The following is a 27,915-nucleotide window of genomic DNA, read 5'->3' as shown; positions in this document are numbered from 1 at the left end:
CAAAGCTCTTATTTTGGGATGGTCTTTATCGTAGGTATAGCAGGTTAGGTCTAACCTAAACTCTTGTCTCTGGTCCAACTGTTTAGTGCTCTCCAACAGTTATAGATCAAATAAGCATAGTAAGTAGTATCTAAAAGCTATGTGAGATGGGCGTGGTGGCGCACGCCTTTAGTCCCAGCAGTTGAAAGGCAGAGGCAGGCAGATCCCTGTTAGTTCGAGGCCAGGCTGGTCTACATAGAGGGTTCAGGGCTTCCAGAGCTACACAGAGAAACCCTGTGCCAAAAAAAAAAAAAAGATCAAAGGTGTGTGAGCATCCAATGGTTGTCATGTCCAAATAGTTCCTTGAAAACAAGAATTGTGAGATTGAGAAACAGTGCACCTTTCAGAGTCTGCTTGTCACTAGCTTAGTGTTACTGTCATACCTTTCACAGATGTGATAGTACTTTGCGTCCTGTATGCCATCCTGAATGGGCACGTTGACACTGTAGTACCGTCCTTTCCCCAGGCCAACATCAGAAATGTCACCTGTTCCTGTAAAGGACAGAAATGTTACGATCACTCAGGAAGAACACAAGCACTAGAAAACACAAAGGACTGTCCAAGAGCAATTCAGAATAGCAAAATGGCCAATTAGGAGAACAATTGCATATTCTTGGGTTTGCATAAGATGCAACTATGAAAAATAATCTAGAGAAGTAATAATTACAAATGATGTTGTGGGAAGCAGGAAAACAATAAGGAAATTGAAAAATATTATTTTACATCTTACTGGATGAAATAAGATAATGAGAGCTAATATCGTGTCATTTGCAGTTATCAGAACTACATGTGGAATGTGATAAAATTACAAGTGGCCTGTCTCTTGGCAGACCATAAAAATCACCTGCAATTAAAAAACAGTATTCATCGTCATTCCCTTTGTCATTGTCACTTCAAGTGATATGTGTTAAAATTTTGCATAGAATAGCACAAATACGGTGTTATCAGCATGGAAATATATAAAATAAGATATAAAAAGCACGTAAAAGAATTCTAGTATTTAGACATGTAATGTATGGGAAGCATGCGGTTCACTTGCCTGGGAAAAATCCTGGGGAGAATTTGTGCAGGGACACAGTCATAACTTTGGATGTAAAACTGAAGGCATCTTCTACACCTACCAGAGAGAAATGTCAAAAGGATCATGTCACATATGCCGCTTCTGTTCTCAACACCTGAAAATCTAACAGTTATGGGAAGAAGGTGAGAGGGAAGGCAGCTGTAATAGATAATGAGCGGAGAGTTGAAAGAACACAGACTGTTGGGTTCTGATTTCAGCAATTACAGATGAGGCCGAACAGAGTCCCAACTCATGGCAAACAGAGCGTCCCCTTTCCAAGCAATAGGATGCCTGGGCTCCGCCTAACTTCTAGTCTAAAAGGTAGGAAAAGGCGAGAGCCCACAACTGAGGCTCTCTACCCACAGGACTGAGTAGAGAAACGTGGAACCAGCCAGGAAGGTTCATGGTCTGTTTTGTTGGAGCATTTCTAGTTAAATTCTTGAGACTGTTTTCAAAGAACTGTAATACGATAATCTTAAAATATAACCAATAAATCGGTGATTAGGCTTTATTTAGCTAAAACTTAATGATGAGGTCATGAGCAGTAAATAACATACATTGCATCTTTCTGCTGGAAAAAAAAGTCAGTCAGGCTGTCCTTCAACAGCTCCCTTATAATAAGATGCTGCATTCTAGTTATTTATTTACTAAAACAAATGTTTGCATTTTAGAACTGCTTAAAGGAAGTGAGAGAAATACAATTACATTCGTGAAACCCAGTAATAAAACTTGACAGGAGCTTGCTGTTCCCCAACTTCAAACTGGTTTGGTGTGTGTCCAGAGTTGGGGGGGGACACCTTCAGTTGTTAGCAGCAGCTTTAAAACCATTTTCAAGATGGGGGGGGCAGCTTTTATAGACAGATGTCTCCTTTCCTCTTAAGCAGTTAGAAAACGACTAGATGCCTGGGAGATAAAAGCTCAAATTTAAAATAATCCTCAAAGCCACCACTTAGGTGTTGGCCATGCTGCTCAATGCTGCTACCCTCCTCCTCTTAGGATCCCAGTCGTCCTCAGACACTCGGAAATGGAAGGGCTATTAGCAAATCCAGGTAAAGCACTCCTTTATATTTCAAACAAAGATATTGTCTCTGTGTTGACTTAAATGTATTTAAGTCTTTATTAGAGGCCAAAAGAGACCTTAAAAAAATATGAACTCTATTTGTATATAACAGGTATGTTTGAATTTCCCAAGCCCTGTGTTTTGCCCTAGGGAGGTAGTTAAACCAGCTAAAGACTCCAGGCAGAAAGCATTAAGTAAACAAAATAAAATAAATGAAAATGCCATTTCAACAGAGGGAGAAGTAAGTACTAAACAAGGGTTATTTTATGAAAATGCTAATGATTTACCCATCCAGAAAAGTAGCAAGTTACAGTCCTGTATGCAAATTCCTGTTGTCTCCTGCGATGACTAACACTGGCAGTTGTTATTTCTTTTACATCTTAGGCAGAAGATTAGTATTAGGGTATCAAGCACCCAGTCATCTATTCTACGGCCATTTGTATCTTGTCACAAAGGAAATGCTATGAGGCACAGTTTAAAAAGGACATAATCAGAGAGGCAGGGGATGGGGAGTTGGTCTGAAAGAGGAGAGGGGTTAGGGAGGTAGGCGTGGCCAGTAAAGCCACTGCAGGATGCTGGTGGTAGAATCATGGCAGATTTAAAATCAAGCGAATGTGTAAGAGTGTGGGGGTAGGGCAGAGGTCACTGGAAGGGAGGTGCTGAAGAGGGGAAATAAAGTGAAATGAAACACACCATAAAAGTTGGCTGAAACAGGAAACTCTAAATGGCATAGAAACAACACTGCAAATGGAGAGAGTGGTTTCAAGTGACGGTCTTATTTCATTCTTCCATGGTTCGGCAGGGTTGGTGCGATTTTTGAACTCTGGGACTAATGCTCTTGAATTCCGTAAGCGTGTGTTCATTCATAATTTCCTGAGCTGCTACTATAGGTAGAGTAGTGGCAGAAAGAAGTAAACAGCTTGATCTCTACTCTGGGAAGACAGGGTTTAGCCATTTGTTAAAATGAACAGTACAAGACAATATAGATTAAATTGGGATTACTGATGGGAACTTGACAGGGCTTCGGGGACACACGATGACTCCTGGGCTGCAGTGGCTGGGGTAACTCCTGCTGCTGGCACTTGAAGGAATAGGTAGAACTTAGGGCCGCAGTGAGGGAGGAAGTGGCTAAACTAGGAAGAGGGAAGCAAAGTCAAAGAGGTGAGTGAGGTCAGAGAGAGATGTGCCAAAGACTGAGAAGAGGGAGCCGGGCTCAGTGAGTAGAAAAGTGGTGACAGACAGTTAGAAAGATGAGGACAGGCCCTACTTGAGGCCTTGGAAAAGTAAAGAAAGTCTACTTTGCCATTAAGAACACGGTTCCATGGGGTGGTCTGTGACACAACTGAGGTTTTTTTTTTTTTTTTTTTACAGTGCAGACTGTATGTCTGGCCTACTTCCTCTGATGATCTGATACCTACGGCACAGCAATCTGCAGTTAAAGCAAACTCCCCCAGGTCACCTAGATGCACAGTCATGTATGAGAACCATTTCTCTAGGCTACAGGTCATCAAAGTACGTGTGAGTACACAGCAAACATCCTAGACGTCAAACTACTTATGGGCTGTGTACACATTTACATATACACGTATGTGTATGTACTGTACAGCCTTGTTAAGAAATACAAACCCACTGGGCGGTGGTGGCACGCGCCTGTAATCCCAGCACTCAGGAGGCAGAGGCCGGCAGATCTCTGTGAGTTAGAAGCCAGCCTGGTCTACACAGTGAGTCTAGGACAGCCAAGGCTAACACAGAGAGACTCTGTCTCAAAAAAAAATCCCCCAGAATACAAATAAAAATGAAAACCCGTTCTTAGCTCACTGGTCATATAAAAAGAAACCATTGTGACATGCTGCCCCTCGCTATGGGCAAGGAAGAGGTTCTGAGCATTTTCAGTCAAGGCTGTGTCCAATGCTGGCAAGTAGTGAGAAATTCAGTGAGCATGGTTCTCATTGTGGGGTGACGTTGGTTCTAACCCTTTTCTGTTATCTTTAATTCTTTGTTTCTAGCAATACAGTCTTATCCCAAGATTATATATGTTGGCAACACAAAGAAAGTGATTACTCCATGACTAGTAGCCTATTGGTGAATAGGCCAAAATGTCAGCCCTTCATATAGCCACTGTAACTTGAGAGAAACACTGGTGGGAAGAGAGAAGACCATCACCTCTAACCCCTGAGTTTCCTTAGAACCCATTCAAAGGGCCCCGGAGTGCTTTCTGGACAGTGGAGTAAACACTAAGCGAGATCTCTCCGTCCTTTCCATTCTCAACTATGAAGTGTAGCTTCAGGAGACAGGAGAGAGGAAATGACAGGAGCCTGCCTGGCTTACGCAGCAGAAGGGAACTGCATTAGTCAGAGGAGTCTATGTACCACCTACTCCAGAAATGACAATTAGGAAAATTTCAATTGCATTAGGCGTTTCTCCTTTTATTAGTTGCCTAGAAGTAGCTGTAACTGATCGAAGCCTGCTGTCCTCGTAGTGAAGCATCTCTGAAACTGAAGGGCTTACCATCTCCGTGGTGCAGATCCAAATCCACATAGAGAATACGGTCAAATTTCCGTCGCAATCGTAATATTCCCAGGACAGCATCATTGAGATAACAAAAACCAGATGCTTCATCTCTGCAAGAAAACAAGTTGCTACAGCCAACAACTGAAAAGCAGGCCAAGGGAGTCTTTACAGCCAAGCAGCTAACCTTTGAGATCGAGTTCCATAAAGTCCCCCTTCTTTTAAGAAAAACAAAACGTCACCTATGAGGATTATATAGTAAATGGCCCAGAAAGATCAGAGAATGTATTTCAATAAATATGCAGAATGATTGGTAGTATTTTCTTACTCACAGTCCCAGAAGCTTCACAGCATTAGATTATTATAACTATACTGAATAAGATAACCTTTCTCTGACAATTAGGGGATCACTTCAAAAACAAACAAACAAAGCTTGTAGTCCCATGGGGTCATAATGGTCAACACTGATTTCTACTTATGCCTCTCTAAGGAAGCTAAAACCTAGGTGGGGCCTTAAAGACACTTTTACAGATGACGGAGATTGGAATCCTTGTGACTCTATGACACAACCCACAAGTTGGCTGTTGTTGTTGTTTTTTTTTTACTTTAATATGCATTGGCACTTGTTACTCATAAAAACTGAGTATAGAACAGACAAATGCATAACCTTTGGGGCACATTAATGTGGTTCCTCTCTCTGAGTGGAATTTTGTAATGAGGAGTAAAGAAGCCTTTGCTAAAGGTATTTTGCTTCACAAAAACCATTGTCGCTGATTTGCTGAGTCCTGTAACATTTTTTGTACTGGTGCTGTTGCGTCACTTTATCCTCTTATCTACATTGCTTGCTCTTTTATTACACTTTTATTGAGCCTTGCTATTTAGATATACAGGAGTGTATTAGAACTTAGAACTTATTTTAAAGTCACATTCCAAATGCTATAGTTTCTTTTGCTTCCATAGATATTTCAAATATCTAGCACTGCCCCCGCCCCCAATATCTGTTTGCCATGAGATTTTATTTGAAAGAAAATTCTTAGGCATGGACATTTGAAACGGCATCACTGGTTCTGTGGGAAACATTTCTAATGGCTACATAATACAAAAACTTCATGAAATCTCTTTCCAAGGAGATTTCACACTCTAAACAATGCCCTGCTTCACAGGCTAAATTGATGAGACAGGTACAATGGTGAGCAGGAAGTTGGTAAAAACACCACTGGACACTGCTTGTGCATCACTGAGGGGGGAACACAGCAATTGATCATGCTGAAGAATAGCTTGCCCTTAGGTATACAACAGGGAAGAAACCAAGGAAAGAAAGGATGAGTTCAACCACAAGTTCTTGGTGACAATTAAATGGGTAGCTTTGAGTGTTCTTGTATGCGCATGCTATTTTCTAGTTCTGAAAGTCTACATTTTATAAATCTACTGTCTTAGTACATAACAAAAGCTAATGTGTTGTCCTAATGACTATCTAACACTTTTGGGATGGAACATTAAGTGCCAGGCAAAAAAGAGGAAAGAGAAGATGGTCATGAATGATAATGGCCATAATATCAATAATTCTCAAAGTTCTATATTCTCTGTGGGAGTATGTAATCTTTTCCTACCTCTGAATGGGTTTACCAGAATCTCAGAAAGTGGAGTATAGTGGAATACATGTATAACGCTAGCACTCTGTAGGCAGACACAGAATCATAAGTTGCAGGCCATCATGGGTTACACAGCAAAACCCTGTCTCATAAAGTCAAGGGCAAGGGATAAAGCTCGTAGGCCAAACAATGAATAGCATATGCAAAGCTCTGGGTTTGATTCCTGGCATTAAAACAGCAGCAGCAGCAGCAGCAGCAGCAGGAAGAAGAAGAAGAAGAAGAAGAAGAAGAAGAAGAAGAAGAAGAAGAAGAAGAAGAAGAGGAGGAGGAGGAGGAGGAGGAGGAGGAGGAGGAGGAGGAGGAGGAGGAGGAGGAGGAGGAGGAAGAGGAGGAGGAGGAAGAGGAGGAGGAGGAGGAGGAGGAGGAGAAGAAGAAGAAGAAAGAAAGGTGAGCAAGCTCTGAGATTAAAGGAGTTTTATTCTCACTGGCTTATAGAAATAATTACACATTTAGGTAAGATTGCTAAAATTCCTACAAAATAAGGAAACTGAACTTGCAGGGCTTCCAAAGTATCCAAGTGCCAGGTGTGGTAGTTTCATGTCTTCAATCCCAGCATGTGGTATGGTGTAGGCAGAAGCAGGGAGATCTTTGTAAGTTAAAGGCCAGCCTGGTCTACACAAGGCTAGCCAGGACTACATAGTGAGAGTATCTTTAAAAACAGTACTTTAAGAATTCAAGATCATAGAATTTATGTACATTTATAATAATTAAGACTAATTTAATAATTTACTAACTAATTAAAATCAGTTATAGCTTATCAGTGTTAGGTATAATATACAGGAGTATTTTTAATTTACTTAGGTATGTTATTCTAAACATTTTATATATTTATTGGTATGTTATTCTAAACGTTTTATATATTTATTGACTGAACAAGCTAACATTACTTCTATCAAATGCTTAAGAGTATGCAAAATGTACATTTGTTTAACCAAGTTGAGCCATTATTATGGCAAACTTTATTTCAACTGTAATTATGTTTTGTATTCTATCAGCTTAAGATAATTGGTTAGATCTTAGGGTAACTGAAAGCTCTAGCTGATGCCTAATTTAATTATTTCTAATGTTGAAGTATTAGCACAAAATAATGGACATACACACGTTTCTTATTTGTGCATGTACATATGCATGTATGGTATTCATGTGTTTTTGTGTGGTCACATGCATGTGGGTGCACATGTGTGCACTTGCATGCAAAGGCCAGAGGTCGATGTTGGGTGTCTGCCTCAGTCTCTGTCCTTTTTATTTGCTGAACTTGGAGCTCATACATGCAGCTAGTCTAGCTGGCCAGCTTGCCCTAGGGCTCCCGTGCTACCACCTCCCAAGCACTGGGATTATAGGCAAGCCAACAAGCCTACCTGCTTTTTATACTGATGCTGGTGATCCAAATCCTGGTCCTCGTGTTTAGGCAGTAAGGATTTCATTTTTATAAGTTGCAGGGAGCTGTGAATAGGTATGTTAAAGGATGTGTTCTTTTTGGCACCGAGACAAGGAAGCTGCACAATGAAGGATATGTGTGGATCCAGAGAGTTTTAGAGGGTTCAGAAGAAGAATTTAATTTGTTTAGGTCAAAGCTGGCTCAATTTTCGTGTGTGATTTATACAATTTCTGACAAGAACTTTAATTTCAAGCATTTTATTATTTCTGTTAATTTCAAGCATTTTTGTTATGTCTAATTCTTCAAAAGAGAAAGGATTTTGGCTTCTTAGTCTGTTCTTACAAGCTGGGAATGGCTTGCCTCACCTTCTGGAAAATCTTCTTAGATTCTGAAGATTCCGGATCTTCCTTGGTTTCCTACTCTTTACTTCCACTGGCCTCACATATGGTAAGCAAGCCCTCTTCTTTGGGATATGTTCCTCTATTCCCCAATTACTTAAAAAAGCAAAGTCTTCTCTCTTAGGAAGGAGTTAAGGGTCTTTATTGTCACTTTACTTCTATGCTTATATGGAAAATACTTAATTGTTACTTGAGTAGAACAGAGAGCCAAGCATTATTTTTAATAGCCTATCATCCTATCTTAATCAAGCCTCAGAGGGCCCATGAAAAACAAATCACAAAGGCATTTTGGTTTTTATCTCATAAGAAGAGAGGCACCTAAGACTGTCAGCTCTGTGTGCTGTCGCTATTGCAGCATCACAGAGATAGAGCTGCCAAGTCACAAGTGGTGATTTGCCTCTCCTAGGTTAAACCGGTGAAATGTTATCAATATAAATAGTTCAGAAACTGAATGCTGTATGAGATCATCCATGTCTCTACCAGCCATGATATGTTTCTATTTGTCAGAGTTCAGCCTGCTGCTTTGTCAAATGTTAGGACAACTAGAGACTATAGCCCTTACCCATCTGTGAGGACTACATGTCAAGACCCCTAGTGGGTTCTTGAAATGCTGGAAAGTAAAAACTACTTTATATATCATGTATGTATGTATATGTATATATTTTATACATACATTTGATATATAGCTATGATAAAATCCAAATTACACGTAAGGCACAATAAAAGACTATCAATGATAACAAAATGGAACAATGAGAAAAATGCACTATAATAAAAATTATATGACTGTTGTCTTGTTCTCTGTCTCTCCAAATATATTTTAAACCACAAGTCTAACACCACATGTGGAGGCCAGAAGAGGGCATCACATCCCCTGGAACTGGAGCTACAGACAGTTGTGAGCGCCATGTGGGTAATGGACTTGAACCTAGGTCCTTTGGAAGAATAGTCAGTACTCTTAAGCACTGAGCCATCTGTCCAGCCTCCCTCCAAGTATATTAATATCCTAGACTGATCGTGATTGATCATGAGGAACTGCAACTGAGGACTGTGAAATCCTGGATGAGGGTTGTCTCAGTCAGGGTTTCTATTTCTGTGATAAAACACCATGACCAAAAGCAACTTGGAGAGGAAAGGATTTATTTCATCTTACAGCTTGTAAGATCATCATCTAGGAAAGGCAGGACAAAACCTGGAGGCCAGAGGTTAAGCAGAGGTCACGGAGTGGGTGCTATTTACTGGCATGCTCCACCTGGCTTACTCAGCCTGCTTTATTATAGAACCCAGGACCACTTGCCCAGGGAATGGCACCGCTTACAGTGGGCTAGGCCTCCAGAGGACAATCTGGTGGGGATATTTTTTTTTTCAACTGAGGCTTCCTCTAGGTTGGGTCAAGGTGACAACCATTAGCCAGCATAGGGGTCTAATGCACAGTATTTTCACTCAAAATTTCAGGAGTTTTAAAAAATTCAGTGTTTACTTGACCTTAGCTGTGCTTCTTAATTTTGAATCTTGGATTTTCCAAGGCCCTAGTTTTTAACTGGGGGTTTACCTACTACAAATGTTTAAGATGTAGTCTAGATTACTGACTCTCCTTATTTTTCTTCCCTGATAGATTCTGGGTATAATCTAACTAAATGCTTGCTACATCCATTTTACATTGGATCCAGCTTTTATATGCTGTTTCTGAGTTGTTTTCCCCATAAAGAGCATGTTCATACATTTTTATAAATTAGACACAATACCCTGTCTTCTTTGAAAAGAGTTTAATCATTATGTTTACAGATATTTTGTTGACGATTCTTTGGATTGGCTTTTATCTTGTTTTGCATGCCATAGAAACAGCTACATCGCCTTGTCAGTTGCATTATTATGCTCGTAATGAACTCTCATCAGATTTTTCCCTTTTGAAAATGAACAGTAATAAGGTAACCACAGCTATTGTAAGTCTTTTGTCGTCTACAGATTGCTTTTTATGTTTCCCTTCAGTGCCTCTCTGAAAGTACCTACCACCAGCTAGAGGCTAGGAGGGCTTTCACCTCAACAAAACACCCTCTGAGAGCTGACAGCCTCACGGGAGAGAACTGTGCTGAGTACTTTTGTGCACAAGCTTCTGTTAGATAGCTGACTTCTTTTTATTATGTGGGACTGAGGACTGGACCTGGGACCTTATGCATGCTAGGTGGATGCTCTACTATTGAGCTATAGCCTCAGCCCAGTTTACTTTTCTCTCCCTCCCTCCCTCCCTTCCTCCCTCTCTTCTTCCCTCCCGTCCTTCTTTCCTTCCTTCCACAGAACCTACAGTCTTGCATATGCCAGACATGCACTTTAGGACTGAGAAACACCCCTAGTCCTGATTGACCAAGTTAAAACAAGTTTGAAGGCACACTAGGGAACAGTGAACTAAAACGAGATTTGGAAAACTAGTTGAAAAGCAGGTGAGTTAATAACAGTCCTAACTCAATGGGGCTGGAGAGATGGCTCAATGGTTAAGAGTACTGTCTGCTCTTCCAGAGGTCCTGAGTTCAATTCCCAGCAACCTCATGGTGGCTCATAACCATCTATAATGAGATCTGGTGCCTTCTGATATACAGGCATACATGTAGGCAGAACATTATGTAATAAATAAATAAATCTTTAAAAACAAACAAACAAACAAACAAACAAACAAATCTCCTAACTCAAGCCTGAGCAGCATGCCGATGACTCATAGACTCCAGACCCCTCAAGGACTTGATTAGGGATGATCCGGGGTTCTGTTAGGAACACACACACACACACACACACACACACACACACACACACACACGGGCTCACTATATAGCATGGCTGGCCTAAAACTCACTATATAGACCAGGCTGGACTTGAATTTGTGGCAGTTCTGCCTCTGTCTCCTGAGTGCTGGGATTTACAAGCATGAGCCACCACACCTTGCTTACCACTTGCTATTTTTCTGGGGCTTGCTCTTGTTCAATCCTAGCCATTAGTACACATATAGTGGTAGCTCATTGAGGATTTGATTTGTATTTCCCTGATGACTGATGCCAGACATCTTTTTTGGTGGTGGTGGTGGTGGTGGTGGTGGTGGTGGTGGTGGTGTGTGTGTGTGTGTGTGTGTGTGTGTGTGTGTGTGTGTGTGTGTTTTAAAAGGTGCCTATTCAAGTCCTCTGTGTAGTTTTAAGTCATTTTGCTGTAGAGTTGTAAGACTTATTCATATTTTCTCCACAGTCAGTCCGTATCAGATAAATACATGACTGATAAATATTTTCCCATCATGTCGGTTGTCTTTTCATTTTCTTTAATGTACTTTGATACATAAATGTTTTTAATTTGAGGCTGGTGACATGGCTCAGTGTGTAAAGACACTTCCCCATGTGAACCTGGTGACCCAGGTTTGATCCACAGAACCTATGTAAATATGGAAAACGAGATCTGACTCCATAGTGCTGTCCTATGACCTCTCTACACGTGCACTGTGGCACATATAGCCATGCATATTATGCACACATACATACATACATACATACAAACACATACTGTTTTTTAAAGGGTTTATGCTTGATCAATTCAAGTGTATCTCGATTTTACTTTTCCTCCTTTTGTCTCCAAGCGATTAGGATCACAGGTATGTACCACATCTGGCTTGCTCGTTTGATATGGAGTATCATTATATGCCCACCTTACATTTATTATTATTTATTTATTTATTTATTTATTTATTTATTTATTTATTTATTTGCTCTTGGAGACAGAGTCTCACTGTAGTGCTCCAGCTCTCTTGGTACTCAGCTGACCTCAAGCTATCAAGATCTGGCTGCCTTTGCACATGGAGTGCTGGGAGGTATGTACCACTGTACCTGGCTCCAGCTTGGATTTGAACTTACGATTTTCTTGCCTCAGCCTCCAATATCCTGGGATTATAGCAAAGCAAGGTAGCACACACCCAGTACTCAGGAGGCAGAGACAGAAGCAGGTCTATCGCTAGGAGTTCAAAGCCAGACTGGTTTACATAATGAGTTGGAGGCCAGCTAAGGCTACATAGTAAGATCCTGTCTCAAAAACAAAAACAAAAACAAATCAGACAAACAAACCAAACCAAAGAGACAAACAAAAACCTCCACTATTAGCGCCAAGACCAAAAGTCCCGGGATTCTAGGTTTTCACCCTACCTAGTTCTTTTGGTCATCCAGTCATGTATCTTTAAAGATGCCTCAATTACTGTACTCTAAAACAACTGACCTTTGGTATTACTGTTTAACAGATGGCTCACTTAGTTTACAGGAAAGAGAGAACCATAGAGACCATTTCCTCATGTCTGCCTTGGGCCATTCAGGATTATGCTTACCCAATTTACTGAGGAATGAGTGATAATCAGTCTTAAACAAAGGGGAGAAGTAACAGTATTGAAGTTTATCTGAGCCCTGTTTATCCTAGAGAGCCCAGACTGCTAAGAAGACCACCACCCTTTGTTTTCCGAGAAAAGATTAACCTCAGGGTTCACCCTCCCATGGTGGTACATTACACCAGGATAAATTCCAACTAAAAACTTACAGATCACTCATTTGTCTGCTACTGTAACAACCCAGGCCCCCTTTTCTCTCAGATGGTTCTCATTTATGAAAGTCCTCCCAATTGCAATGGCTGAATAAAGAATTCCATTAATTGTCCATTGCGTTTTGTCTTTCACATCACCAACAACCAAGTTTTTGGGAGAGACCAACAAACGTATTTCTGAACACTTTGAGGAATGAGTATGCAGTTTTGGATTGAGGGAGTTGCTTAAACACACACATAGAGGGAGAGGGAGGGGGAGAGAGGGAGAGAGGAGGGGAGGGAGGGAGAGAGGGAGGAAAAGAGGGGGGGAAGGAAGGGGGAGGGAAAGAAAGAACAAACAAAACCAAACAAAAAAACAAAAATAAAACAAATAAACAAACAAACAAAGGCAGAGCTCCACCTACATTCTCAAATGCCTTGATGAGCTGGGACTCACAAAGTTGATTTTAACAAAAAAGCATAACATTCACAGTCAATTGCATTTGTTGGGTTTTAATGCCCATTAAAGGCCAGGGACAACCAGATGTGATGGTGGCATGTGCCTTTAATCTCAGAACTTAGGAGGCAGATGCAGGTGAATCTCTGAAAGTTCAAGGCCAGCCTGGTCTACATAGTGAATTCTATGGTAGCCAGTGCTATTTAAAGAGACTGTGTCTCAAACAACAACAAAACAGAACAAAAGCAATCAAACAACACCAACAAAAAGTCAGGGTCAGTTAGGTCATGACATGAAGACTTTGAGGTGACACGTCACTCGGGTGGCTATCTCATTTAGGCAAAGGAACATGCCAATCCTGTCACTGGCACAGATTCTACAGCACTCTTCCATAACATTTTCACTGTTGGTATCCACTGATAGACATTTAGATTATTCCCAATGTATCACTTTTAAAAGTATTCTGCAACAGAGAAACTTGATTATGTCATTGTGAGTATGTGCAAATATATGTGAAAGACATTATTACATGAGTGATCCCTGACCTGAATCAAAGGATTTCACTTGTAATTTAATTAAAATTGCCAAAATTGCCTCAATACAATCTATAACTCTGAATACTATGTTAGGAAAAAAAATTTTTTTTTTTTGGTTTTTCAAGACAGGGTCTCTCTGTATATCCTTGGCTGTCCTGGACTCACTTTGTAGACCAGGCTGGCCTTGAACTCACAGACATCTGCCTGCCTCTGCCTTCTGAGTGCTGGGATTAAAGGCGTATGCCACCATGCCTGGTAGCAAACTTTTATGTATGTTATAATCTAGTAAATGGTTAAAAAGTTAGCATTTATAGACTTTTAATTGTGTTTGCCTATTTGAACCTTTCTTAAATAACTTGGTCATGTGTCTGTTTTTTCTTTTAGTGGTAGCATACAGCGTAACATTCTTTGCTTTGATTATAGCTGTTTTGGAATCAGCTGAAAATCCAGTTTGGCTCTGTTGGTGTACAACAAAAATATCAGCCAACATTCACTGAGTGTTAGCCTGTGCCAAGAACTGTACTAAATGCTTTCAATGGTGTTGACTCGATCAGTTTTCACAACAGTCACATGAGGTAGGTACTAATATTATTTCTATGTCACAGATGAAGAAAGTAAAGCACAGAGAAATTAAGTGACTTGTATATGGTCATACAGCTAGGAAGTGGCTGATCTTAAACTGGAATTGTATGAAAGCATTGTGTGATGATCTGACTGACACACAAAGAAATGTCTTGCATACATTTCACTGAATACATTTGGTGAGTTTGGAAATAAAGCATATATTTGAAAAATAACCAAAAGCTATGCCATAAGCCTCTAAAATCTCCTATCTTCATCTTGTTACTATTTATGATAAGAACACAAGATCTATCCTCAAGTATACAATGGTATTGTTAACTGTAGGTGTTTTGTGGGACACTCCATCCATCAGAGGACAAATGTTGAAAGACAACATAGTATACACATAAGGACAAAGTGTTATTTAGTGTTTGAAAAGGAAATCCTGCCATTTGCAACAACATGGATGAACTTATAGGACATTGTACCTAGTAAAATAAGCCAGACTCCAAAGGACAACTCTTATACATATCACTTGTAGCAGGAAAAGAATATGGTCAAAGTCTTAGCAGCAGAGTGGAGTGAAGGCTGCCAGGAGCTAGCTGAAGAGGCAATGCAGAAAGGGTTGGATTTGCATTGCAGACTTCTGGATCTTTAGCCTGCATGTGTAGTCACAATGATAAACAGTTTGGGTATCATTTTATCTCGGTTCCTGCTCCCTTCTTTCCTTGTGATTTTTCAACTTCTCCCTTATGTCTACTTCTCTGTCACCATTTTAGTCTTGTTAATGTAGGTCAAGTTCATCTATTTCTTATGATTCCCCAAGATTTCTCTTGTCTTTCCCATTGATACTTTACTGGTTTTTGTGTTTGCCTCTGTCCCCTTGGCCATTTTCAGCATATTTGAACTTGGACCTTTTGACTACTGTGATGGCTAACTTCAGATCTTTTAGCAGCAACTTATATCTTCAGGTTTCTCCTATTCCTCCCACCAAGCTTTAATCACTTCAGCTTTCAGTCAGGTAACTTGGATTTGAGATAAACAAGTTGTTGAAATTCTCCCCAAAGGCAGGTAAATGACCCAGGGCCAGATTCATATAAACTTCCATGTGATCTTTGCCTCTATAAACCAAATTGAGGCCCTGATCTAGAATCTTTATACAGGAATATGTGTGACAAATGATTAGGTCAAGAAGGCCCTACTCATGAATACAAACAAATTCATTAAATGTATGACAAAACTACTAAAAATGTGACCCAAGAAATCAAATAAGTGTGACAGCAGCATAATTCTCTGCAGTTTCCCCCTTTCTCTACCATTTGCCATGATAGGCAGTCACTACTAAAGACAAATGAAGGCTTGAGAGAGGAGAAAGGAGGTAATATTTGCCTGAAATGTATCAAGAAAACTGACTGCGCATCCATTATAGTGAGGAGTGCCAGAAGGTCCCTTTTAGAATTGGGCCGTATTTTCCTTTGGGTAATTATAGCATCCAATACAAATGAATGAAAATGTATAAACAGTTCTATTTACTACCCACAAGCTTAGATAGTTCATAAACAGAATTTAACATTTGTACCACAGAAGAGTCGCGGTGGTGAGCAGAGTCCTTGAAAACTGCCGTGAGATTAATTGGGCTAGGGAATGAATTGAGGGGACGGGTCATGATGAACTAAATTCACTGGTTGTTTCCATTGGACACACAAGGTCTTATTTTTCTGGCTCTGAGCTTCTTTTCGACATTCTCCTCAGATGGCAAATAGAATTTTCCTGCTCTGAAACATGTTTTTATTCATAAAATGTAGACTAGCAATTCCAAAGTCTTTACTTGGCTGGTGAAATTTTCTTTTATGTACTTTGCTTGCTTTTTTTTTTTTTTTTTTAAAGAAAAAGACACACAGAAAGATCCTCACAGCTTCTGAAGACGTTTCCTAGGATATACTTCACGGTCTGTCCAGGTCTAGTCAACAGTGTCTACCTCTAACGATCTTGGTTCAGTGGAGTCCAGGAGGCTGAACCAGCACAAGAGAAGCAGTGAGAGTAAGTGGGATCCCGGCTCCTGGGCTTACTAAAGCACAATCGAACAGGTCCTCATCTGTGTGAGGTGAGCGCTTTACTAACTGAACCTATCTCCGCAGCTCTAAATTTTGATTTTACCTCATTATTTTAATGGCTTTTTTTTTGTTTGTTTGTTTTCTGAGACAGGGTTTCTCTGTGTAGCTTTGGCTGTCCTGGACTCACTTTGTAAACCAGGCTGGCCTCGAACTCACAGCGATCCGCTTGCCTCTGCCTCCACTCAGCACACCACCACCACCCAGCTTTAATGGCATTTTACATTTTAGTACATTTATTTATATGTTGAGAGGGGATGTCTGTGGAGGTCAGAGGACAATGTGTGTGAGTCAATTTTCTCCCATGTGGGTTCCTGAGATTAAACTTAGAGCATCAGGCTTCATGTCAAGTGCCTTAACTCACCAACCACTCACTAGCCATCAATTTTTATTTTAAACTCACTTAATGAACTCAAAAAATGGAGTGGCTTAACTATGGACACTGGATGGAGGAATTAATCAACTTTTTTTTTTTTGGTGCAATTGATGGAATTGGGCCTGTAACCTTTCTAGTTAGAGACAACACAAAAGCATCAGCAAGGCTCAGTGCGTATGCATTTGTATTTCTGCACCTGGCCCTGGCACATAAGATGGGTGCTTCAAGAGCCAAAGACTTTATGTGCTTGCATCCCCAACCTACGTAAGAGACCCAATTAAATTGGCTGGAGTTTCTATTAGGTGTGGATAGGAGGAAATGCCATTGTGTTCCGTGAACTGATCACAACTTCTGCCAAGTCAAGGGAGAAAGAAAAGCACTTGCTTTCAAAATGCACTGAAGGCTTTCAGACTTTTTGGCTTTGGTTGATACAAATTTAGGGTAATCTCTGACATACAAGAAAAACATATGGATGTTCCTCAAATATCCTGTTGCTCATAGGACTACTCTCTTCCTCAAAGTTTGGCCACAGATCACTGAAGTTGTTCGAAACTTGGATTAAAAATATGTAGGGTCTTTTTATGTTATATCTATATTGATTATAATACTAGCTAGATGGAAAGCAGATCCCGTATCCAAAATGCTTGGAACAGAAGTGTTTCAGATTTAGGAGTTCTTCTGATTTGAGGATATTTTAAAGACCTACCAGTTAAGCATCCCTAATCCCAAAAATATCTCCAATCTAAAACTGCTCTGAAACCTGCAGCTTTTTTGTGATACTGGGTATTGCCTCAGGTCTTTGTGCATGTAAACACTCCACCACACAATAGATATTCCCTAAGACCAACCTAAAACTTATAAATGCTCTTTCTGTAAGTTTTCTGAAAATTAGGTAAATTTCAGAAGAATATGCATAATATTGTACCTAAGTTCTACCTGCTGTCTTTCATATACAGATAGTGACTTCCTATACAAAATGGCAATTAGTTCAATTTAATTGCTAAGGAATTTCCCTGGGTAGCCTCATGTTTAAAGAGAGGTGTCATGCCAAAGACAGCAAGTCAAGGGCTTTGTCTGGTACTCAAAGGCCTGATGGAATAAGGCTCAGAATCTTTTTGGCTGAGGACTCATTCCGTGTTCTGGGGTTGTAGACAACATGTTTTGTCCTGGATCTTGCCCTTGAAGTGTTTACAATTGAGCTGAGAGACAATACTTATTTACATGCATATACACACACGCATATATTTAATTAATGTTCAACTCTATGGAATAGACGATGCTTTCTTAGCCTCCCAGCATCCGGCCCTAACCTGGGAACTCCCTTTGAAGAGTCTCTGTGGACTTGTGGTCTCATATATTCTCATTAGCTCCCACTGAAGTAAGGGAGGAAAAGGCTATTCCTCTTCTACAATTGAAAAACAGGATGATTTATGCCTCTTGGTACTTAAGGAATTGGCCTAAGGCTGCAAAGCCTCGAACAGTCCCATCCTCTTTCTCCTATGCTCTCTGCTCACACATTTTACACTGCTTGTTAGAACTGCTTAAGCATGGCTCTGGCCATGCGACTGCACTGCTTAAGTGTGAAAGCCCCCCAGTGGGTACTATGGCACAAGGCCTTTCATAATTTTGCCTAGGTCTGTTTCCCAAGAAGGCCTCTGATCTCACTATTCCAAATTTTAACCACGCCAAGCTTTTCTTTGCTTCTTAAATATAATAGCATGACCCTGAGCTTTTGTACATACATAGTCGTAGACCTGCAGAACAACTTCTATATTTTCTGAGAACCCCCAACTCATCCTTTAAGACCTGGCTGTGATGACATCCCAAAAGTTCCACATTCTTTTCCCAGGTAAAGGAAATTGATCTTTTCCATTTTGTGTACATGGCCTAAAAATTTATATGAGTATCTATCACAGTACTTCTCAAACCCAATTACAAGAATTACTTTCTTGTACTCATTTCCCCCACTAGACTGTACACTGTTGGAAGGAAGGACTGTATCTACCTTCATTACCTTGGGCACTTGGTAGATTCTGAAACAAATGGTTCTTACTGTCAAAGAATTTATCAGAATCAAAGTTACTAGAAATAAAAGATGATCTATATTGTTTTCTTTGAATAAAGGAGAAAAATACCTCCAATTAGACAAATGTGATCAGCCAGGAAAATGCTCAAATAGATCATTAAGATCATTAAGAATTGCATTTTGAGGAACCACTGACTCTCTGCACAAATGTCCATCTGTACAACAAATAAACACAGAAAAAAAAGTAGGAACTTCCACAGGAGCTGGCCCTGGCTCTAGGGTGACATCATAAGCCCTTAAAATAAAAATTATGTAACAACTGGACACGTTTGCTAGGTGTGATGGTACACGCCTTTAATCCCAGCACTCGGGAGGCAGAGGCAGGCAGATCTCTGTGAGTTCAAGGCCAGCCTGGTCTACAAAGAGAGTCCAGGATAGCCAGGACTGTTACACAGAGAAACCCTGTCTCAAAGAACCAAAAAAAAAGTGTGTGTGTATGTGGGGGTACGACACGTTTCATTAAATATGACTTAAAAATAAGGTAATTGTTATCTATGGTATTTGATAGACACACTTAAAATTAGGATGACTTGATGTAACCCATCCAACAGGTAGATGTTACTCTGGTGAAACTTAGTGCTGGAAGCCAAAAGGTAATTCATAAATGTGAAACACCTCAGGTGGTGGGCTGCTGGCAAACCGTACTGAAAAGGCTTCCTCGTCCTGCAGCAGAGCACGGACTGCCGCACCCCGGCACACAGCAGCTTGTGCAGTATCACGGCAGATCTATGAAGTCAGCAGCAGCTGCTTCAGCTTGAGCACGGCTGCTTGAAACCTGTGGACAGGCTGCCAACTCAGAAAGTACCACTTCCTGGTCCACTAGTGACAGGCATAGTAGGCACAAGAGGTGACTGCTGTTAGTCGCACCATCTTCCTGTGTTGATGATGTAGACAGGTAAAACAGTAGCACGAAGTCAAGTGTGGGGGGTACACACCTAAACCAGCACTAGGGAAGCTGACGCAGTTGAGGTGAACTTGTTGAGTCCCAGCTCCATCAGAGCTACTGAGCAAGTTCAGGGCTAGCCGAAATGACATAGGAAGGTCCTGCTTCAAAACAGCAAACCAGAAACCACATCCCCAGGGCTGGAGAGACAGCCCCAGTTTCTAGCACTTATATTGACGGCTCACGACCACCTGTAATTCCGACTCCAGAGATCTGGCATCTGTGGCTTCAGTGGGCACCTGTATTCATGTGCACATACCCACACATAGACATATGCATAACTAAAAATAAAAACAAATCTTAAAAAAAAAGACAGTAAATAAACATATAACTATTTCAGAAGGAAATGTTTGTGGAACTTCAACACAGACAACAAAACAATCCATGGGCCAGGGATATGGCTCCTGGATCAGTCAGTAAAGTATTTGCTCTGAAGGCAGGAAGTCCTAAGTTTGGATCCCCAGCACCCACGTAAATAGTTGGTACAGCACAGCCCATGACTGTAATCCGAGCACTGGAGAGGCAGCACTTCTTGGCTAGCAAAGTCTAGCTAATCAATGAGATCCAGGTTCAGTGAGAGACCCCCTCATGCAATAAAGTCTCAGACGACAATAACAACAACAACAAAAAAACCAAAACAAAACAAACCAAAAAAGGGACCTAAGATTGACCTCTAACCTCCACATACATGGTAGCACATTTGTGTACACATATGAACACTTATACACAAAACAGAGGAGAAAACATCAGCAGTGCTTAGTTAAAGACAGGGGACAAGTCAGTGGACATTTTGGGGTCCAGAACCCTATTTATTTAGCCATCCTTTACGTTCTACAACCACTTTGGGGGCCCCTTCACAGAATGCCTATAACAGGTGCTGTGGGAAAGGGTTTCATATATGGGACAGGGTAGAACAGGTGACTTGAAACTATTTTTGACTATGAAATATGACAGTCCTCCTCCATTATGACCAGTCTTTAAAAATCAGGATTTTATTCCACCCATAGGAGAATTGGGAATTTTTGTTTTGTTTTTTGAGACAGGTTCTCTCTGTGTAGTCTTTGCTATCCTAGACTGGCTTTGTAGACCAGGCTGACCTCGAACTCACAGAGATCCGCCTGTCTCTGCCTCCCAAGTGCTGGGATTACAAGGTGTGCACTGCCATGCCAGCTGGGAACTATTTTTTAATTACATACAATTTGATGGTTTGAAACACATACACACTGTGATACAATCATCACAATTAATTTAAATAACATACCTATCACTTGAAGTGATTATCAATTATTCTGTGTGATGAGACCAATTAAGATATTCCCTAAGAAAAAGTTATGTATACAATGCATTATTGTTAATTATAGGCAGTGTGCTATGCATTAGATCTCAGCAGTTATTCATCTTTTAGAAGCTGTAGCTTCTTGTCCGTTATCCAAACCACCCTCCCTAAGCTCTTGACAACCGCATTGTACTTTCCATGTCCGTCAGGTTGCCTTAGAGTCTAAGTAGTTTTTTTGTGGCGATGGTGATTGAGCTCAGAGCCTCTGAGTACTAGGCGGGCACACTATCAGTGAGTCTCACTGTAGCCCAGATTCTTGCCCATAAGGTAGATCATGTGCTATTTGTCTTTTTCTTTCTGTGTCTGGGCTAGTTGTAAATTCATCTTTGTTACACAGAGCAGAATTTCCTTCTTTTTACGGCTTGTTTGTATTCCATTGTAGATCCACACATTTAAGGAGTGATTTTGAGGGCACATCAGGCTTGCTCAGCAGTAGGGACTGGGGAACAAAAGAAGCCTTCCCCTTGCTTCCTTCCTCATTGCACAAATCTGTACTGAGTCCGCTGTGCAACACACCCAGGATAATGATGAACAGAACAGATTAACACCCGCCTCAAGAATCTCACCATATAGAACTGTGGAACAGATGGCAAACAGGTTAGAAAAATAACAAGAAAACTGGCCATTGATTAGAAAAACAATACAGAAACATGACAGAGACTAACAGGAGGAATAAGGGCTGAGGCAGCTGGGTTAGGGAAAGCTTCTCTGAGGAGGTGGCACCAGAACCAAGATACGAAACGCGAAAGAAAAGTAGCCGCTTTGATGGGGAAGTCTCTCTGTCAGAAGGATCAGGGTTGGAAAAGCTCTGAGGCAGGAAAGAACCTTCCTGGTCTGTGTAGGCAGCTGAAGGTAGCCAGCGTGGCTTGGGAAATGGAGAACAGAGTGACGCAAAAGGCGTACAGGCCCAAATCAATGGGGCTTGGAGGCGGCAAGGAGTTCGGACTTCCCAGGGAGATGGAAAGCCCCCGACCTCGCTGTCCACAGTGGTACTGTGGAAGTTCTCCGTCGAGGGTAGAATGGACTGCAGCCCATCAGGAAGAAGAACCAGGTGAGGCAGGGCATGCGGGAGGCAGAGGAACTGTTGCTGAGCACGGGTTATGGAGTTTACGGAGCATAACTAGCAAAGCAGACTGCCAGGAGGGCTTCTCCAGCTTACTACGAGTTGCTCTGACAGTTTACCCCTGGTGTTACAGTCACTGAGAGCTCACGCTAAGTCTCCTGACTGAAGGCCCCTTTCCACTCAATTAAATACTTTTAGTTGCTCACAGGAAGACAGCAAAAGGCAGAAAGGAGCGCTTGTTTCTACTGAGTGCCTCTGGCTTTCTGTGCAAGGGCCCACCTGTTCACTTCTGAGCCACTTTGCCCAGCAACCCCAGCCAGTGTTCTCTACGCACACCCTGAAATGCAGCAGCTGCCTGTTTTCCCTAGTTCCAAAGCGAAAATGACCAAGTGACATCAGAAAGAAAACAAATATTTAACTGTAGCCACACACCATTAAACAGTTAGGGCTTCCTCGTGGGTGCATCTTCAAGGGTGCTCATGAATTATTTGACTTCTCTCAAATTGCTTCTCTCATTTCATACAGTGCCTAGTATAAACTTACCAAGATCCTAGGACCCTTGCTCAAAATTTCCATCATCTCTAGAATAATATCCAATGCATGGCCATGACCTACAAGTCCTTGCATGACATTACCCCTAGCAATTTCTCTAGGCTCTTGTACCACTCTGTCCCTGATGCTCACTTCAGCCATACTGGCCTTCTCTTTGGTCTTACAAATGTCAGGGGGATGATGGTGTGGATTACACGTACAGATTTGCTTTTGAGGAGCTACCATGTAACTTTCTGAAGCGGCTGTGCCGTTTTACAGTCCCGCCAGTAGTACATGATTGTTCCAACTTCTCCATGTCCTCACCTACACTTGTTATTATGTCTTTGAATCTAACATCCCAGTGGGTGTGAAGAGAGACCTCGCTGTGGTTTTAATTTGCATTTGCTTAATGACTAATGATGTTGAACATCTTTTCAAGTGTTTATTGGCCATTTATGTCTTTTCCTTGGGGGAGAAAAGTCTATTCAAATACTTGCCTATATCTATCTATCTTTCCTTCCTTCTTTCTTTCTTTCTTTCTTTCTTTCTTTCTTTCTTTCTTTCTTTCTTTCTTTACTTATTTATTTGAGATAGGATATTGCTACATAGTCCAGACTGCCCTTGAATTCCTAAGCCCCCATTTGTCTCTCAAGCGCTGGAATTGCTAGTGTTTACCATGGGCTGTACTTGGCGCATATCTATATTTTAGTTGTGTGAGGTATTTTTAGGGCTGTTTTTTGGTCTGGGGAATTTTCTTTCAGTACTGGGGATTGAACCTAGGGTCTCATACATGTTAGGCAAATGCTCTAAGTTATTTCAGATTCTTAATTCTAAATTCTGGCCACTAGACTACCAGAGAAGCAGACAATTCCTCATTCTATGACACCAGTTTGCATTTCTGTTCTTAGGCCAGTACCAAGACTTCAAATGTTTTCTTTTCCAAGAGTGCCTTTGCTGTCATAGCTTTCTGATACTCCATGTAAGTTTTAGAATGAGTTTGTCAATTTGTCCCAAGAGCCAGCTGGCCAGGTATGGTGGTATACACCCGCCCCAGCACTAGGAAGACGAAGGCTGAGGGTTAGTTAAAGTCAGCTTCAGGTGGACAGTGAGTTCAAGGCTACACTGGGTTATATGTGAGCTTGTCAATAAAAAGGGGGGGAGGGCTGGAGTTGTGAGAGGGATCACACTACTGAGGACCATAACACTCAATACTATGAAGTGCACAATGATTTGTAATAAACTTACCAAGCTGTGCAATCATCGTTACAAATTAGCCTTAGAGCATTTTTGTCTCTGCAGTAAGATCCCTCATGCCTGTTAACAGCTAATTCTTGCTCCTATTCATAGACTCTGGAGATCCCCAAGCTCCTTTCTCTCTCTGCAGAGTCACTGTTCTGTACATTTCCTATAGATACAATTATAGACTATCTGGTCTTTCCTAACTGGCCTCTTCTGCTTAGCATATTTTTAAAATTATGAGTATTTTATAAAAGTTATTTTTATAAAAGTTATTTTTATAAAAGTTAGCCTTATAAAATCGAAGGAAATACCCACAAAACAACCCCAAAGCCCAAGCAGATAGAATGGAATCGCCATCTACACCTCTTCCTGGCTGGGAGACTATGGTACTACTAGCACTTTCATTAGCACGGTGCACGGATCGCAATATTGACACTAATATTAACTAAAGGCCATAGTTTACACTAGGGTTCATGCCGAGCACAACACGTTCTTTAATTGTTCTGAAACATATGACGCCATATGTTTACAGACACAGGGTCGTATAGAATAGCTGCAGCGTTCTAGAAAAGCCTTTGTGTGCCATCTGCTCGCCCCTCCTCTCCTCTCCCACCTTCTCCTCGGGGTCCTTGGCAACCACTAATCTTTTTAACAGTCTTTATAGTTTTTGCCTTGCCTAGAATGTCAGCGAGTAGGAATCATACCAAATATAGCCTTTTCAGGTAGTGTTCATTTGCCTAACAGTGTGTGTTTAAGGTTTTGCCTTTTCCTCATGCTTTAATAGTTCATTTTAAATTGCAGAATAATTTTTCATTGGATGGGCACAACACAGAGTGTTTACCTACTCTGCTACTGATGGGCTGGCCTTAAGCTCAGTGATCAGATTGCCACTGCCTCCTAAGTGCTAGGATTACAGGTGTGTGCCGCTACACCTGGCTAAGATTCATTTATTTTTCTTTTATGTGTATGAATATTTTGTCTGCATGTCTGTATTGCAGCATGTGTGCACCAGGTGCCCAAAGAGGCCAGAAAAGGTTGCGGAGCTTCTTACAACTGGAGTGACAGAAGGCTGTAAACTGCTATGTGTGTGCTGGAAACCAAACCTAGGCCCTCTGTAAGAGCGGCTTGTGCTCTTAACCACTGAGCTCCCTCTCTAGCCCCTAGACTTAGGTAACTGTGACTAAAGCAGTTTGAATAGTTTGGGGTAGGTTTTGTGTAAATACAAGTTTCCAACTCATTTGTAAATACCTCAGAATGTATCATCTCATATTAATGGTGTTGACATTTATTCACGTACATATCAGTGTTTCATCATTTTTTTTGTTTTTGTTTGTTTGTTTTTCAAAACAGGGTTTCTCTGTATAGCCTTGGCTGTCCTGGACTCACTTTGTAGATCAGGCTGGCCTTGAATTCACAGAGATCTGCCTGTCTCTGCCTCTCAGAGTGCTGAGATTACAGGCGTGCACCACCAAGCCTGGCTTTCATCATTTTTTTTTTAATCTCTGAGAAGTAGTGTATTGTACAGACAAAGTACCTCCTGTTTATGTTCGAGTTAATAGATATATGAATTCCTCAAGTTTCTGATTTCAATGAAGAGAGCTGCTATGAATATTCGTGTGCAAATCTTTGTGAACATAAACATGTTTGTTTCTATAGAGAATTTCCTAGGAGAGGAATAGCTGGGACAGACGATACATTTATATGTACTTTCTTCTTCCTCTTCTTCCTCCTCCTCCTCCTCCTCCTTTTGGTTTTTCAAGACAAGGTTTCTCTGTGTAGCCTTAGCTGTCCTGGACTCACTTTGTAGACTAGGCTGGCCTCGAACTCACAGTGATCCGCCTGCCTCTGCCTCCCAGGTGCTGGGATTACAGGCGTGCGCCACTGCACCTGATTCTCTGTACCTTCTTAAAACCCCATCAAACTGTTTTCCAAAACACTTATACCATTCTATACTTCTGCCATCAATGAATGACACCACGTGTTTCTTAGCATCCTCAGCGAATTCTACAGTGGATCTTTTTCAGTACAGGCATTCTAGTGAACAAGAAGTCATATGCCATGGTTGGTTTGGTCTTTATTTTCCTAAATGTTAATAATATAGAGCATCTTCTCATATATAGCCAATCATGTATTTTCTTTGGTAAAATATCTACGTAAATATTTCTCTCATTTTTTAATTAGGTTGTCTTTTTCTAGCTGAGTTGACATCGTTCTTTGTATATTATAGGCATTAGAGCTTTACTGGTTATACAGTTTGTAGATATTTTCTCATAATCTGTGGCTTATCTTTTCATTTTCAGAATGATGCCTTGTGAAGTACAAGATTTTAGTTATGATGTCCAATTTATCAGTTTTTTACAGATCATGTTTTTGTTGTTAGGCCTTAGAAATCTGCCTATATCAGTGGTTGTTTCCTATGGTTTCTTGTAAATGTTTTATAGTTTAGCACACTCCTTTAATCCTAGTGCTCAGGAGGCAGAGGCAGGGGCAGGTGGGTGTCTGAGTTCAAGGCCAGCTTGATTCACATACAGAGTTCCAGACCAGCCAGGACTACATACTGAGACTCTGTCTCAAAAGCAAAAACAAAGTGTTGCAGGTTTAGTTCTTGCATTTAGGTTTTTGTTTTATATGTAGTTTGAGGTGAAAGTCTAATTTCACCCTTTTAGCAATTCTCTCGGTATCATTTGTAAGGCCTTATCACACGTCTTCCTGTACCTTACCAAGAGCCATTTAAAATAGTTTTATTTTTAAAATGATCAAATCTAGAGAAGATTTGAGAGAAAAGAGCCTTAAGCAGCCATGTACATTTTTCTACATTCACCAATCGCCACTAATTCCTATCCTCCGTGTTTTTGCAGAAGTATTTGAAACCCACTTTAGGACTTTATCATGCACCTCTTAGGAAAAGGGATCAGCACTAATCAACAATACCATGCTTTCGGTATCTCAACTCCTCCAGCTCTCCTAAAGCAGTCTTCTTTAGTAGTGGTCTATGATTTCCTTCACAATTTTGGAGCTGACTCAAAGTTGACAAGTACATTTGATTAGAACTCAGCTTCTAAAATCCAGACTCTCTGGACTAGAGAGATGGCTCAGCAGTTAAGAGCAACAGTTGCTCTTACAGAGGACCCAGATTTGGTTCCCAGCATCTGTATAGTATTTCACAACCATCTCTCATTCCAGTTCCAGTGGATTGGATACTCTCTTTTAACCTCCAAGGGCATCATGCATACACGAAACACATAAAATAAAATAAAATAAAATACATAAAACAAAATAAAACTCAAGAACTCTTACTCAACCTTTTTTTTTTTTTGCATTTTATGACAGTAGCTTTCTGTAGTGCAGGCCAACTACGAATGGGATGTACTTTTCTACTTCTTTCTTCATTCTTAGATTCAAGGTAAACATTCTGGAAAAGGATAGTTTGTAAGTGGTGCTGTGTGCTTCTTGTTACATCACACCAGGAGGCATTAGTCAGCTGGTCGGCTATTAACAGTGCTGCGTTGAATCACTTGTATAGCCTAGTGACTAAAGCTTTTTCTCATTTTAAATGTGCATTTCCCCCTCTGTAATTAGTATGGAATCTGTGGGGTGATAATTTGAGACTGTGTGAATCTCCTGTTCCTGAAGAACTTTTTGCTCAATGGTTTTAGCATCCACTCAATGATCTTTGCCAGAATCAATTATTATACAGGGGAAGATCTGCAAAATAGCGATTTTCTATTCTACCTTCATTACATATTTATTAGGCAGTGTTCTGCTAGAAAGATCTTTCTTCCTTTCCTTTCTTCAGAATATCACTATAGACAGAAATAAAAACTACTGTAATTGATTTTCTATAAACACAATCCATCTCCATCTGTTTAATTACAAGTTCCTTATACACAGACACATATACATACATGCACACACTTTCTAGGTTAGTCTGCAGTAAAGACCTAAAAGTAATGGGTGAAAGTAGCAGTGCTCATCGTTAGTGTCTACACTGTGGTACTGACATGCCGTTTTCTACGTAAGAGAAACGGCTAGGCCCAGGGCTGGAGTA

The 27,915-nt window shown here is 40.8% G+C and overlaps 1 protein-coding gene and 1 long non-coding RNA gene across 3 annotated transcripts in view; one reads left to right on the top strand and one right to left on the bottom strand.

The window, feature by feature from the left end:
- The window catches only part of HDAC8 (histone deacetylase 8), a 219,579-nt gene that overhangs the window by 146,336 nt on the left and 45,328 nt on the right, over positions 1-27,915 (bottom strand). For both annotated transcript variants that reach the window (XM_084788813.1, XM_084788812.1), the window contains exons 5-7: positions 4,668-4,780; positions 1,079-1,156; positions 423-531 (exon numbers count right to left, since the gene is read on the bottom strand). In XM_084788813.1, coding sequence (XP_084644939.1) covers positions 423-531; positions 1,079-1,156; positions 4,668-4,780 — 300 coding nt within the window. The remainder of the gene's footprint in view (positions 1-422; positions 532-1,078; positions 1,157-4,667; positions 4,781-27,915) is intronic.
- LOC311601654 overlaps positions 14,062-27,915 on the top strand; it is a 35,693-nt gene continuing 21,839 nt past the window's right edge. The window contains exons 1-2 of the long non-coding RNA XR_014780620.1: positions 14,062-14,196; positions 16,070-16,286. This is a non-coding gene — a long non-coding RNA (uncharacterized lncRNA). The remainder of the gene's footprint in view (positions 14,197-16,069; positions 16,287-27,915) is intronic.

This window comes from Acomys minous (genome assembly GCF_964271855.1).
Source record: "Acomys minous genome assembly, chromosome: 7".
NCBI classification, from domain to species: Eukaryota; Metazoa; Chordata; class Mammalia; order Rodentia; family Muridae; genus Acomys; species Acomys minous.
This window is presented reverse-complemented; position numbering and strand designations above follow the sequence as displayed.